The following is a 14,088-nucleotide window of genomic DNA, read 5'->3' as shown; positions in this document are numbered from 1 at the left end:
GTTTAAGAATTTAATTTAATTTTTTAGAGTTTGAATAATTTTGTCTACAAAAATCTATTTTTTATAAGTGCAAATAGTAATTTCTGCCTTTTATGAACAGATATATTAGCGTTTTCAATTTTTGTGGATAGAAATAATAGTTTATTCTTATTTTAATATGTGAATTGGTGAATTATCTTGTTTGAAGGTAGGGCTGGCAATTCATATCCTACTCGTGGGTATCCAACCCGGTCCAACCCGTTCGGGTATGGTAGGATACCCGACCCGCTGCGGATAGGGTAGGGTACGGTCCGGGTATTCTTGCGGGTAGGGTAGAGTAATATAGTGAAAGAAGTGAGAAGAAGTGAGAATTGAACTAACAACCTCCCTTATGTAATGACTTACAATAAGTGAATAACCACTAAACTAGTTACTTAATTTAGTAATTTAAAGCATTAATTTTTTTTTTTATGTTATTAACATATATAAAATCAAAATGATTGAATTTTATATTTACTTTAAAAAAATTTGATATTTCTGCGGGTTAAGTAGGATAGGATAGGGTTTAGAATTTTAAGGTGCAGGTAAGGTTAGGGTTGAGAGATTCTCAACCCGCGGGGTAGGATAAGGTAGAAATTTAATAAAATTTTTAACCCGTAGATAGATTAGGGTAGGGTCCAAACCCTACCGTACCCTACCCATTGCCAATCTTATTTAAAAGTGAAAATTTAAAAATATTAAACAATAATTTAATTAAATATATCAAATTATTCAATAATATTTAATTATTAATTTTACAGGAAGAAAATTACCCATAAGACTTCACTATGTGCATAGCAATATTTTAATTCAAAAGTAACTAAATTTTTATTTTTTATTGATATTGGTTAATTTTCTTTTCTTTTTTTTTTCCCAATAAAGTTCAATTTAAAAAAGCATTTTGAAAAAGTGGTGCTAATCATATACATATACTTCTAGTTTTGAGAAGTTAAGGTTGTTTTTGAAAATATATATAAAAATATTGTTTTGAAAATTAAAAATTCAATACAATTCTCTATTAATAAATTTTATATCTATTAAAAATATTTTAAATACTAAAAATAACTTCTTCAAACATAATTTTAGTAATTTATGCTTATTAATAACTAATTTTAATTTTATTTATCAAATCAATTTAAAATATTAATTTTAAAAAATAAATTTAATAAACTATTTTAAAAAATTAAAATTTTATCGTACCGAACCAAACCTAAAAAGATAGACTCTGCTCATAACATTTCTTATATATATATATACACACATATATATTGGGAAATCTATCCTAATTTCTAACTATAAAACTTTAATATAATGAAAAATTTAAATATGAACAAACAAAATTAGTTTTTTATCCATGAAAATAGTTGGTTTAATTATTCTGTTGATCTCTATAATTTCGCAAAATTTTCAATTAGGTCCCTATACTTTTTTTCCTTTCAATTGGGTCCCTATACGTTAATTTTTTTTTCAATTTAGTCCCTACCGTCATAAAACCGTTTGAAATAACAGAATATTCCATCAAAAAATTGAATATTCTCATAATTTGGTTAAAAAATTTAATTAAAAATATCTCTATTTTTTGAAATACCAAAAATACCCTTTATATTTTATCCCCCAAAATCAGAGAACTCTAACTACCCCTAAGTTATTCTCCTAATTTTCCTATTGGATTTCTCCTCCGTCGCACTCTGCTACCACCGTCTTCCATGGCGTCGTCGTCGTCCGTTGCTGGGTGGTCGTCGTCCCTCTGCCCATGGGGGCTCTGTTCTGCTCCGCTCGTCCGCCTTGCCTATTGCATCCCCTCGTCCTGCCTTGCCTCACTGTGTCTCGGGTGCCTTGTCTCGAGTTGCCGCTCCTCGACTCCCTTTTGCTGTCTGGACTGGTTCTGCAACAACAGGTGATGATTGAATTTTGTTTTAGTTTTTCAACTGTTGGATCGGAGGAGATGAAGGGACCAGGTGGCATGTGGGAAGGAAACCAGTCAGATGGCTTTCATTTGTTTGAATTGCAAAGATCGGGAGTAGAATGAACATGTGGGTTTCTGTCAGCGTTGGGTAATAATTCTTAAAACAACTAGTAGTCAAACGGCATCCTCTCCCGATTCTAATGCTTCAGGTACAATGTTGAGAAATCTTGATTGTTAAATACCTCTAATTTTGCTTATGCTTATTTTTGGTTGCTGCTTGTATGTAATTTGACTTTATTTGATTAGGTAACCAGCATCTTGAATGACAAGGAGAACCAATTGATCTAGTTGTGAAGCTTAGTTTGCTAAAATTAGTTTTGGTTGTGTTAAAAAATTTTGATTATGAGTTCTGATTATGTATTTTATCTATAATTAATTGATTATGTTAGAAATAAGAAAAGATGTGAGATTGGAGATAAGGTGTTTGATTAAATGCCTTTGAGAGAGTTGAATTGATTATGAGCTCTGATTATGTATTTTATCTATTATTAATTGATTATGAGTTTAATTGATCATTGTCATAGAGGCATACAGGACTCTCAGACATCGTGGTTTTATCCTGCTGCCCAGGTTGTGAGAGATTTTCAAGACAAATTTGCGGTTTATTCCGTTTGACAATGGTTCTAAAATCGCGTTTATTGTTACAGTGAGTAATCCTTGGTCTATCTATTTCCAAGACAAACTTGCAGCTGCAGTGGCTTGTTCCAATTGACTTGTTGCAGTTGAAGGAAATTTTGGATTCGGATTTAGTGCCATTGAAGTTGAGGTATATACTGTTGAACACATGCTTATGTTTATCTATTTAATTGCCCTTCCATTGTGTTATGTGGATTGATGTCTTTATCTTTAGTTATATTTTCATCATCATATAATAGAATGGTTTTTATTTTAGTCTATACATTATTGTTAACTAACAACTAGAATTAAGATCTTATATGAGTGTCTTGCCATGCCGGAGTGTTCTTTCACTATGAGTGTCTTGCCAGGATCCATCCAAAGGAGGTGGAACTTGTGGATTTGATACATAGACAGAGAGTTTCATGTGCCTTTGTGAGAATGAAAATTTTACTACTCATTGCAAAGATATCTTACAACCTCAATAATATAATTCTGCCCTTTTAGTAAAATAATAATCATGAATTGAATTTTGTATGTTAATATACAGATTATAATATTGCACAGCATAATACGAGGGCACATGTAATTGCAGAATCATGCCGTCAACAGGGAAATGCTGGCATGGCATATTCACATCTACCGAATCATGCCGTCAACAACATGAGTATGATCAATGACTTCGAAGTTCAAAGTTTCTGGGTACCTTCCTAGTTCTCATTCTCATTTGTCTATTTTGTCTCTAAATTGTAAATTTCAAGTAAATAAAGTGCACTGTCCCCACTCAGGTGATTTCGTACGTAAGATGTGGTCAATTTCTTCTGATTTAGTTTTTTTTTTTGGACATAAAAGTTGCTTTGTATTAACTATTAGGACCTAGAATGTCCTTGTAAACCAAATTACAAACTTCAGCAGGTATATCTCTTTCAGCCATATTAAGTTTAGTTGGGTAAAAGCTAAATTAGCTAATTTGTGAGCCACCAAGTTTTCATCTCTCTTAACATGTGTTATCTGAAAATATCTAAAACAGTTTAAAATGGTCTTACAATTAGAAATAACAAGACCAAAGCTATTCTCGTGTATGAGAAGCAAAAAAAGCCCTGACTACTTCTATGTTGTTGCATTCCACTTCTAAATAATAAAACACCCCTGACTACTTTAGATTTAGTTCTTATTGAAAGAGTGTTTATCATTATAACCAGCAGACTGATAACTGCTACTATATTAATCTTGTGTTTATTAGTTATTACTCAATATGGATAATACTAAATAAATTTGGTGTTACTTAACATGATTGGTAATCATCATTTTAATTAAGCTTATATTTGTTTAGGAAAAAGTTGATGGGTTATCAAAATTTGTTATTTTTTATAAATATTTTTAATTATTAATCTAATTAAAAATATCAGTAACATGTGGAGTTCAAAGCAATGAGAACATACTCTTCTGTCTGATATATAATTCTTTCTTTAAAAAAAGTTACGTTAATAAATTTTTTATCTTGTTGTATTGTATAAATTTTGATTTGTTATATTTTTGGGAATAATTTTGACAATTCATTTTATATATATTTATTACTATTATTTCTGTTTCATTTTATCCAATCTTTTTTTTAGTATGTTCTTAAGATAAGATATTTTGAAAGTTAAAAAGAAGAAGGTATTTTTAGTATGGGAAAAGCTCAGTATACAAGCAATTAGGGCTTGTAACTATTACAAGTTCATTAACGCCTAATCCACTAAAACGCGTTGCAACTCCTACGTCACTTACACGCGCTATACAAAGATTCCGCGTTTGTATAACTACCAAATTTAAAAGATTTGTTTCCTTCTTTGTTTTCCTTCTTTCCAAATTTCATCGTTCTTCTTCTCGCGCGTCTTCCCCTGGTTTTTCGATCGTTCTTTTCTTCTCCTTTCTCATTTGTTTGTTCTTCGTCATTGACGTTAGTTCTTCTCTCTGTAACTCCAGCTTCGTTTTCTTTTCGATTTTCTGGTTTCTGAAATCAAAGTTTGAACTCGTTTTGAAGATAATAGATGATTCAACTTCAGATTGTCAGCTGAATCAGGGCGAAGTGGAGCACAAATAGGAAGGAAAACGAGATTAAGAATCAATTGATTACATGTAGCAAAGAGGAAAAATGAAACCCTCATAGCAAAGACTCATTTGATAGGAATTGGAATGATTTTCTGCTAAATTTTGATCTTGTGGACAACAAGTGGCTTTCAGGTAGTGTTGGGTTAAAATCTGCAGCAGAGGTGTAAATTTAATTTTTTATCGGGTGTATTTATAGTCTGTGTTTGGGTGTATTATGCAGATCTCTATGCAGACCGTCATATATGGGTTCCAATCTATCTGGATCACCACTTCATATTATAGTACCTGTAAATCAGACATTTTGAATACACCAGAGAGAGTTTAATTAATTTTGGTCTTGTGGACAACAAGTGGCTTTCAGGTAGTGTTGGGTTAAAATCTGCAGTAGATGTGTAAATTTAATTTTTTATCGGGTGTATTTATAGTCTATGTTTGGGTGTATTATGCAGATCTCTATGCAGACCGTCATATATGGGTTCCAATCTATCTGGATCACCACTTCATATTATAGTACCTGTAAATCAGACATTTTGAATACACCAGAGAGAGTTTAATTATGGAAAAAAAATTTACTTATAATTGGATCAAATATATTTATACCATGTGTTCAATTTCTTACAAGAGTATATAACAGTTACATTAATCAGTGACAATATCATTCGAATCTATCTGACAAAATGGACTCAATAACAATGAGGATGGCCTGGACAGTCTTATTGCATCACTTCTCTTCGCTCATATTTCTGAATTTCTCACTCAACAGATGGGTTGCACACTTTAGGTCCTTGATTTGCTGTAAACAAAGCAAAATTAGAGTTAGATATATTTCTATTATGAAAAACTGATTTGATCGAAGACATATATTTGTTCTTACATTTTTTTCAGCTTGGTTTCTGCCTGCCATTTTTTCTGAAATGAAAAATACACCCATAGATATCAGTAAGATACACCCATAGATATGAGTCAGATACACCCATAGATATCAGTCAGATATCACTCAAATACACCCAAATGATTACAGAAATACACCCAAAGGATTACAGAAAATACACCCAAACGGTTACAAGAATTCACCCAAACGATTATAGGAATACACCCAAAGGATTTAAGAAAATACACCCAAAATTCGTTGAAGTACATCTTATGCATAATTCAGAACTCTTTCTCTTTCTCCTCATCATCTTCTGCTGCTTCTTCTTCTTCAAAAACGATTTTACCATGAAAAATCGAAAAAAAAAAGAGAAAACAGAGAGAAAAGACGTAAATGAAGAAGAAGAAAAAGAGGAAAACGAGGAAGAAGAACGTGCAGAAACGAAAGAAAAGGAGAAGAAGAAGAGTAAGAGGAAGAAGAACGTGCAGCAAGAAGAAGAAAAAGAATTTTAGAAACCATAAAAATCGAAAAAAAATGAACAAGAAGAGGAAGAGGAAGAGGAAGAGGAAGAGGAAGAAGACGAAGACGAAGAAGAAGAAGAGAAGAAGAAGAAGAAGAAGAAGACGAAGAGGAACCGTTTGAGTGGGGCGCGTGTAGTTACGCTCCATTCAAAATGAGTTAATGCGCGTGTTAATGAAGTTTGGGCTGATAACTTGTAAAACTTGTACGGCCTTTTTACTTGTATGTGTAGCAGGCCCCGTAGAATCATTGAATAGGAATTATAGGAATATCTTTTATTGAATATTTATAGTTTTATCGAATTTTCAATTAGGTCCCTATATTTTTTTTTTTTTCAATTGGGTCCCTAAGGGTATACAAGTAATTTCACAATTCACTAACATTTTTTTGACGTTTAACATTAATAAGGACTAAATTGAAAAAAAATTAACGTATAGGAACCCAATTGAAAGTAAAAAAAGTATAGGAACCTAATTGAAAATTTTGCGAAACTATAGGGACCAACAGAGTAATTAAACCAAAATAGTTTTGATGTCACAAAAATACATAAGTATTAATTTTATTCATTGTATAATTTTATTAATATTTTAAAATTTTATAAATAAAAATAATAACTTTTTATCTATTATGAGTACAAAATTATTTTCTTTTATTAATGGATATATTTGTTAATATTTTAAATTTTTATAAATAGAAATAATAATTTATTATATATATTTTTGGTCTCATTACATATTCAAATATTTTTATCAACCAAGTCCTACTAAGTTGGCACAAACCTAATAAAAATCACTCACACATCGTGTGCATGAATCACACAATTCTTCTTCTTCATGTTCTTTTTTTTATTTGCGCGTTTTATCCTTATTATCGTTCTTTTATTGTTGTTGTTGCCGTAATCTTTTTTATTTTTTTCTCCTCTTCCTCCTCCTAGTGGTTATTGCAACAATTTTTATTTTTTTGTTTATTTTTTTTTCTTTTTGTTCTTATTAGGGGGTGAAATCAGAATAAGGAAAGAAAAAGAACTTTTGAGTTGTGCAAAATTTATTAAAAAAATAGTATCGAAATTTTTTAACCGTGACATAAGAAATTTTTTAATTTTGACACCGGAATTTTTTAATCGTAATACTGGTTGTTGCTAGGAGGATAAAATAAGAAGAATTATGAGAATTTTTGAAAGAAGAAGAAGATGATGATGATAAAGACGATTAAAATGAGTTTTGAATTATACGGAATTTATTAAAAAAATAGCACCAATTAATTTATTCACTTACTTTGGCTAACATTAGATATAGAAATTATTATAAAATTGTGTGTATTGTCTTTGTTGTATGTTCAACATGATACAATAAAACTGTGAAAGTCATTGGCCGACTATAGGATATACATTTCCTAAAAAGAGGGTTACATATTCATCCTTATTGAACTATATATCAAGTTATCAACCATATAGACAAGAAGTACTAAAGAATTACTCAATAAAATGAAATTGATGTTAATATTGAGTTCTTTGTTGCTAATTCGAACTTGGCCTTTGATTTAGCTGACAATTTAAATTGGTTAAAATCAACATATGGCTTAATTGTGTGCTAATTTGAAAATGATTATGTCATTTGAAATAAGATAGTGGCTTGGGAGTGCCAATATATGCTTTAATTCGGTTATTGAAGCTCTTAAGGTTCCTAACAATTGTTCTAATGGAATCTTATTCTATTTGCAGTATGTAAGCATGCATACTCATTGTCCCAAAATTTGGATCCTATCAGTGAGGGACTAGGTGTTTTACAATTTAACAAGGTATATAGTTAATTAGTTATTATCTAATTTTCTATCTGGAATGCAAATTTTATTTAACGTACTTGTGTTGCGCATCGTAGTGTGTATGTACATGGTTTCTCAAAGCCCGTCTCTGAAAAAGTTATTGTCATTTGGTATCCTTTTGTATTTCAGGACTGGATGCATCTTTGATTTCAGTTTATTGCATAAAATTTCCTGTTCTCAACTATTTCCTATGGCAATTGCTGCTGCTGCTTAATGAAATACTATCATGATCATTTTACTCACAATTTTTTCTTCAATCTGTAATTCCTTTTAAAAATTGAAAGTGAGATTTACAGCTAAAACTACCAGAGGAATCAAGAGACAATATCCTATTGTCAGTTGTTAGAAGACAGAAAAATCATCAAAGATACCTAAGAGAGCCAAAAGTTGAAAGGATTCCCTATCATTGCATAAGTACTGTTGGTATTATCTGCTCCACCAAGAGCACACACATGAAACATCTTTGTCATGTATGGATGAACTTAGAAAAACGGGTTTTGAACCCAATCAGATGTTGAGATCAGTTTCATAAGTAATATATAGTAAGCTTTGAAAATTAAGCCTTTGCAAAATCTAGAGAGCTTAGTAGATAGCTGTTTGCGGAGTTACTTTCATACACAGTAAATTTTCATGTGATGGTAAAGCTCATCTTACTGAATAAATACTTAAGCTATTTGGCGACAAATGGGACATCCTCCTGCATACCTATAGTTGAGAGAGAAATACCAAGCATTTTATCCCAAAAAAAAAAAAATAATAATAATTGACATACCATAAAAACACCAGCCCTCAATAAAGCATCCTGCAACTCAGATGAAACAGAAACATTGGCAATAGACTGTAGAGCAGCATCAACAGCTCCTGGTAGAAGCTCAAACTCAGTGCCGTGCACAATGTCTGGAACTAGCCCAGAAAACTCGAGTATTTCAGATCCGGCAGCCTCAAATTGACTAAGAACTGAAAATGTTCGCATGATGTTTGTGGTTCATTTCCAGGAGTAGATGGTTGAACAACATACATGCAACGGGAAAGAAGAGTTGCAAGAAGTTGCACTCCTCCATCTCTCACCAGCTCTTCTCCATTCAATGAAGATGCACATCTGGCCACAATAAAAGTCAACGAGCAGCATGAGCTAGAATGGAATTTTACGCCAGGCAAACAAGCTCTGATGCTGCAACAAGGAGAGGTGCTCCATCTGAAAGAAAGAAAATTCTTATCATCCTTGTCCACAGTAACAGCACTTAACAACATGGGATAGCCAGCATATTTGAATAGCTCCAATATGTCTCTATATCTTCTGTATAAAATGCATTGTCCCCTTCAGCAAAAGAAGCAATCTCCAAGGCTGAGGACCTTGCAATCCTTGCATGGTAGCCTAAGATACAGTTCGCAAAAGGTAAATATTCAGTGAATTAGGATATAAAAACCTACTGTTGCAAGCAAATGATATTATATCACATAAATTCCCCCAAGAAGCAAAAAGAAATTTTAACATACATCATGATTTTGCCACCCCAAATCTGTGCATGCATATAACAGCCTGTCTATAGCTGGCTTGCAAAAGGAGAAAAGAACAAAACAGTTTATGCATCTACAAAACTCTCCCAATCTGGGTGACAGGGGCTATCACACCATTTCTCATTTCTCACACTAAAGAAAGTACATGGACTTGTTTGCATGATATACTTACATATCAAAAATTAAGACAACAAAACATGTCCCCATGGGCATTTGAAGACTTCAAAATAACAAGCAGTTAACTTCAACATGAGGATAGTTGTGCTGAATATCACGCTATCCTAGTAACTTCTATTGATATATGAATCCAAATAAGCTTGTAACATGCAAACTATGTTTACCTGGAGGCGTTCATAAGCCTTCTGTATAGCAAGAAACTTCTCCCTTCCTTCAGGGTTTTTGACAGGATGATATTTCATAGCAAGTTTTTGATATCGTCGCTTTAACTTTTCCTCGTCGATATTTTCAATTTGCTTTGAATAGCTAGATGTTTCATCTGATACCTCCGAATAGTGCTTTTTATTTACATCATCACTGGATACATCATCCAAGGATATTTCAAGGATCTTGCAAGCTGCTCAACAATAGGCCAATTTGGAAAGCGGATTTCATCACACAGATTCCTCTAGTAATAATGATGACACCACATTTCATCTCTAAGTTCAGGGTATGTAACTGGAGGCATTGGGGCATAGTCATACAAAACATGGCAATACTGTGACAATTTCTGTGGAAAATCACCAAGGTGTTGCAAAACCTGATAAATACAGTGAACAGGGATAAATCGAACCGCATGAACAATACCGGAAAGGTAGTTTGGGAAGTACACTTGTATTCTATAAAAAACCATACACATCAGACCTTAATTTGCAATACCTGACGTATTAAATTTTCTGCCCTCATTTTATGAGTCCATATTATCTCAGGAGTGTCAGAATCTGATACCATTGCAGCAGCAAATGCTGCTGGACCACTGCGCTTCAATACATACAACAAAGATTCAGGAAGAAGTCCACCAAGAACACTGCGTTTTGCCAAAGGCAATGAAGCTGAAACCGCAGCCTCTTCGCCACCATGAAATCCTTGGTGGACAAGGGTGACGGTAAAGAGTTGCCCAATTGAAAGTAGATTAGATCCTGGATAGGCCAGTGCAAAATAAAATGCACTGGTGCTGTATAGACGTATCATGGCCTTGGGATCCCTGGTAACAATAGCCTTCAACAATGCAGCAGCTGCCTCAACAATACTTGGTTCCCCCGAGAGAATGGCCTGAATTCATAAAACAACCCACCCCCCCCCCCCAACACACACAACAAAAGAGGGAAAACAATGAAAAGAAAAATAAAAACTAGATTTAAATTTGATTAGTATAATAAATCAACTTTGAAATGGTATAACTAGATAGTGGTGTAAGTTATCTTTCTTTGACCATAGTCAATATTTTATATTTATATTTTTTGGGCATAACACCCAGTTGCTAAACCCAAAAGGATATCAAGGCATAGTTCAATTATTAAGCTTTTTTGTGCAAAGTTCAAAACAAATATTTAGTATTCTCCTTTTTTTTTCTCAATTGTTAAGCATTCTCCTTTTTTTTCCAACTGTTAAGCTATTTGGACTGCTGTCTAACATTAAAAGCAACAACAGTAATATGAAGCAGTAATCTTCAGGATTGAATGCTTGATTTTGTAGGTCCTCGGATTGATTGTCGATTGTCGTTGTCGCTCTCTGTCTTGTTACCACCCTCCGTTTGCTCATAGTCGCTGGCGACAGAAGCAGTAGGTTCCGGGGCTGGTCGTCTTTGTCGTCTCCTTGCTCCGAGTCTCACCATCAGCTTCCTTCACGCAACCAAAATTTGGTTCCCGATTTGGTGAGTTCCAACAAATTCCGCTGTTCTTTCTTTCTCAGTTTTGTTGCTGTAATACATGACTACATTTTGATTTTGTTGTTGAAAACATCACTGAACTAGTATTTTTGCTGCTGAAAATAATCACTGGTATGAGTTTGTTACTAACGCTGCACTTGCTTCAACTAGGATTATTAATATCAATGAAAAACCATCAATTGTATACTAACAAGGATGAAGTTAAAAGAGTAGAAGAGGGTCGCATTATTATTTCAGATACAATATTAGGCACTACTGGAAGAAAAGTTAAAGTTTTAGAAGTATCAAATAATCACAGAGAAGAAGTTCAGAGACAGATACGGTGTTTTAATAATTCTTTGAGACACTCATCCCAACATTTTTTATGAGTTTATTTTCGCGAGGGGGAGACATGGGTTTTTATTTACCAGCATTATGACAAGGACTTGGCTGATGTCTGGGTCGAGAATTGGGACAAATTCAAGCTTTATCTAAAGCAATTTTTACAAGCTCTCGCAATATTATATGAAGGGAAGAATATGTATCATGGGAACTTAAGAGACTACAACTTGGTAACAAGTGGGAATAGAGCCTTTGTTAGTGGAGTTGAGGGAAATCATCTTCCTGATGCTCTTCAAGATCAATTTTTTACTGATGAGATAGACGCTCTACGTGGACTTTTATTAGCTTCACATAATTTCGGTCAATCTCCAAAGGAATAAAATCTAAAAACAGATCGACTTTATTTGGAAATTGACCGAGATTATGTGAAGCTAATAAAAGTCCACGTAGAGCGTCCATCTCATCAGTAAAAAATTGATCTTGAAAATCATCAGGAAGATGATTTCCCTCAACTCCACTAACAAAGGCTCTATCCCCTCTTGTTACCAAGTTGTAGTCTCTTAAGTTCCCATGATACATATTCTTTCCTTCATATAATATTGCGAGAGCTTGTAAAATTTGCTTTAGATAAAGCTTGAATTTGTCCCAATCCTCGACCCAGACATCAGCCAAGTCCTTGTCATAATGCTGCTAAATAAAAACCCATGTCTCCCCCTCGCGAAAATAAACAAGCCTTCGTAAAAAATGTTGGAATGAGAGTCTCAAAGAATTATCAAAACACCGTATCTGTCTCTGAACTTCTTCTCTGTGATTATTTGATACTTCTAAAACTTTAACTTTTCTTCTAGTAGTGCCCAATATTGCATCTGAAATAATAATGCGACTATCTTCTACTCTTTTAACTTCATCCTTGTTAGTATACAATTGATGGTTTTTCATTGATACTAATAATCCTAGTTAAAGCAAGTGCAGCGTTAGTAACAAACTCATACCAGTGATTATTTTCAGCAGCAAAAATATTAGTTCAGTGATATTTTCAACAACAAAATCAAAATGTAGTCATGTATTACAGCAACAAAACTTAGAAAGAAAGAACAAGGGAATTTGTTGGAACTCACCAAATCGAAAACCAACTTTTGGTTGCGTGAAGGAAGCTGATGGTGAGACTCGGAGCAAGGAGTATGCTCTCAGGAGTATGCTCTGCAAAGTTCCGACCTAACTAAACGAAAAGCACCAAAATCTTATTAGCACAAGAAGAACGAGGTGAATAACAATTGAATCAGATCCATAATTTTAACACTTAGATCCAAGGTTGTGAGAACCGGACCGGTCATTAAACCGGTCAAATGACTAATTCAATGGTTCACTGGTCTAACCAGAGTCGAACCGTGATTAAACCGATTTAATTAAATATAGTGAAATTATAAAAAAATTCAATATACAAATTACAACATTGAATATAGCATTCAAAAGTCCAAAACCACTGAATCCAGATTCCAGAATCCAAAATATTCTATATAGCATTCAAAATAAATAAAAAACTCAAGCAGATTTTGAGTGAACATCGGATTGCAAAAGAACCTTTTGCACTTTCTGTAACAAACAAACCACACAAGCAACATTCAGCATCCATTGAAAAAAAGATCATTCATTCATAACAAAGTTGTGTTATAGGGTTTGGACCAACAATGGACCTGAACACACACTTTATCAATTGACATAGAAAATTATCTACACTAGTACAAAGTATAGCAATGCTATTGCACAATAAACAAATTGAAAATTTCAGTAAAACGCAAATCAAAAATCCAAATTACAGAATGATTAACAAAAAAAATTAACAAAATAAAAAAACTGAGAAGTTCACGGCAGCAGAACAGATGCCCTACGACTCAACAACTCAAAATAGTAAATCCAACAACTCAGAATCACAGAATCGGTATTATACTAACTCAGCAACTCAAAACCCTAAATCCAGAAACTCAAAATCACGTAGTCAGTATTATTAAAAAAAATTGAAAACAAGCCAAAATAAATGGAAGTACCGCGATGGAATCGGAAGTGACAGCGACGAAAAGGGAAGTGAGCTCAAACAGAGAGAGCCAGAGAGAGAGAGAGAGAGAGCTCGAACAAGGAACTGAGCTCGGACAGACAACGACCTATGGAACCAGCAATCCTTCGCGACGCGATGCCAGGAGCTCGATGCAGCCCTTCTTGCGACGGCCAGAAGAGGAAGAACGTCGAGCAGACTTTTCCACTAGCGACGATGGCACCCACGGCGAGAAGAAAGGTTCGACGACGAGTGTTAGTGATGGGTTTCAGATGATAGCTCGTGGGTGGTGGGCTGGTGGCTGTTGGAACTTCGAAGAGAAGAGAGGGAGTGAGGGGATCAGGGGACAAATTAGGGTTTTTTTAGTGAGAGAAGGAAACGAGGGATTTTGGGTTTCAGCGTTTCAGCTA

General features: G+C 33.8%; 1 protein-coding gene, 1 long non-coding RNA gene and 1 pseudogene across 4 annotated transcripts; 2 read left to right on the top strand and 1 right to left on the bottom strand.

Annotated features, from left to right (window-relative positions):
- The first annotated feature begins 1,104 nt into the window (after positions 1 to 1,104).
- On the top strand, positions 1,105 to 3,579 carry LOC107620242 (uncharacterized). Of its 2 annotated transcripts, XR_015902600.1 has the most exons (4): positions 1,105 to 2,133; positions 2,509 to 2,554; positions 2,632 to 2,750; positions 3,150 to 3,579. It is a non-coding gene; the product is annotated as an uncharacterized LOC107620242 (long non-coding RNA). The 2 variants fall into 2 exon arrangements; XR_001615822.3 differs by having other exon boundaries at positions 2,509 to 2,750.
- A 4,849-nt stretch (positions 3,580 to 8,428) lies between these two features.
- Positions 8,429 to 14,088, bottom strand: LOC148578838 (dnaJ homolog subfamily C GRV2-like). Of its 2 annotated transcripts, none has more exons than XM_088502153.1 (4): positions 13,674 to 14,088; positions 10,299 to 12,847; positions 9,764 to 10,179; positions 8,429 to 9,279 (listed from the first exon to the last, which is right to left on the bottom strand). In XM_088502153.1, exons 2-3 carry the CDS (start codon positions 10,608 to 10,610, stop codon positions 10,048 to 10,050), a joined length of 444 nt encoding a protein of 147 aa, XP_088358279.1. In that variant the 5' UTR covers positions 10,611 to 12,847; positions 13,674 to 14,088; the 3' UTR covers positions 8,429 to 9,279; positions 9,764 to 10,047. The 2 variants fall into 2 exon arrangements, with proteins under 2 accessions (XP_088358279.1, XP_088358278.1); XM_088502152.1 differs by having other exon boundaries at positions 10,299 to 12,843.
- Positions 11,414 to 12,008, top strand: LOC148578839 (uncharacterized; annotated as a pseudogene).

The sequence above is a fragment of the Arachis ipaensis genome, chromosome B1, assembly GCF_059453495.1.
Source record: "Arachis ipaensis isolate K30076 ecotype BB chromosome B1, ASM5945349v1, whole genome shotgun sequence".
Taxonomy (NCBI): Eukaryota; Viridiplantae; Streptophyta; class Magnoliopsida; order Fabales; family Fabaceae; genus Arachis; species Arachis ipaensis.
This window is presented reverse-complemented; position numbering and strand designations above follow the sequence as displayed.

Excerpts from the sequence above, each read along its gene's own strand:
- LOC148578838 (XM_088502153.1), bottom strand. The coding sequence starts at position 10,610 with ATGATACGTCTATACAGCACCAGTGCATTTTATTTTGCACTGGCCTAT. Across the intron at positions 10,180-10,298 it reads CAGAAAATTTAATACGTCAG|GTTTTGCAACACCTTGGTGA; the intron begins GTATTGCAAATT and ends TGTATTTATCAG.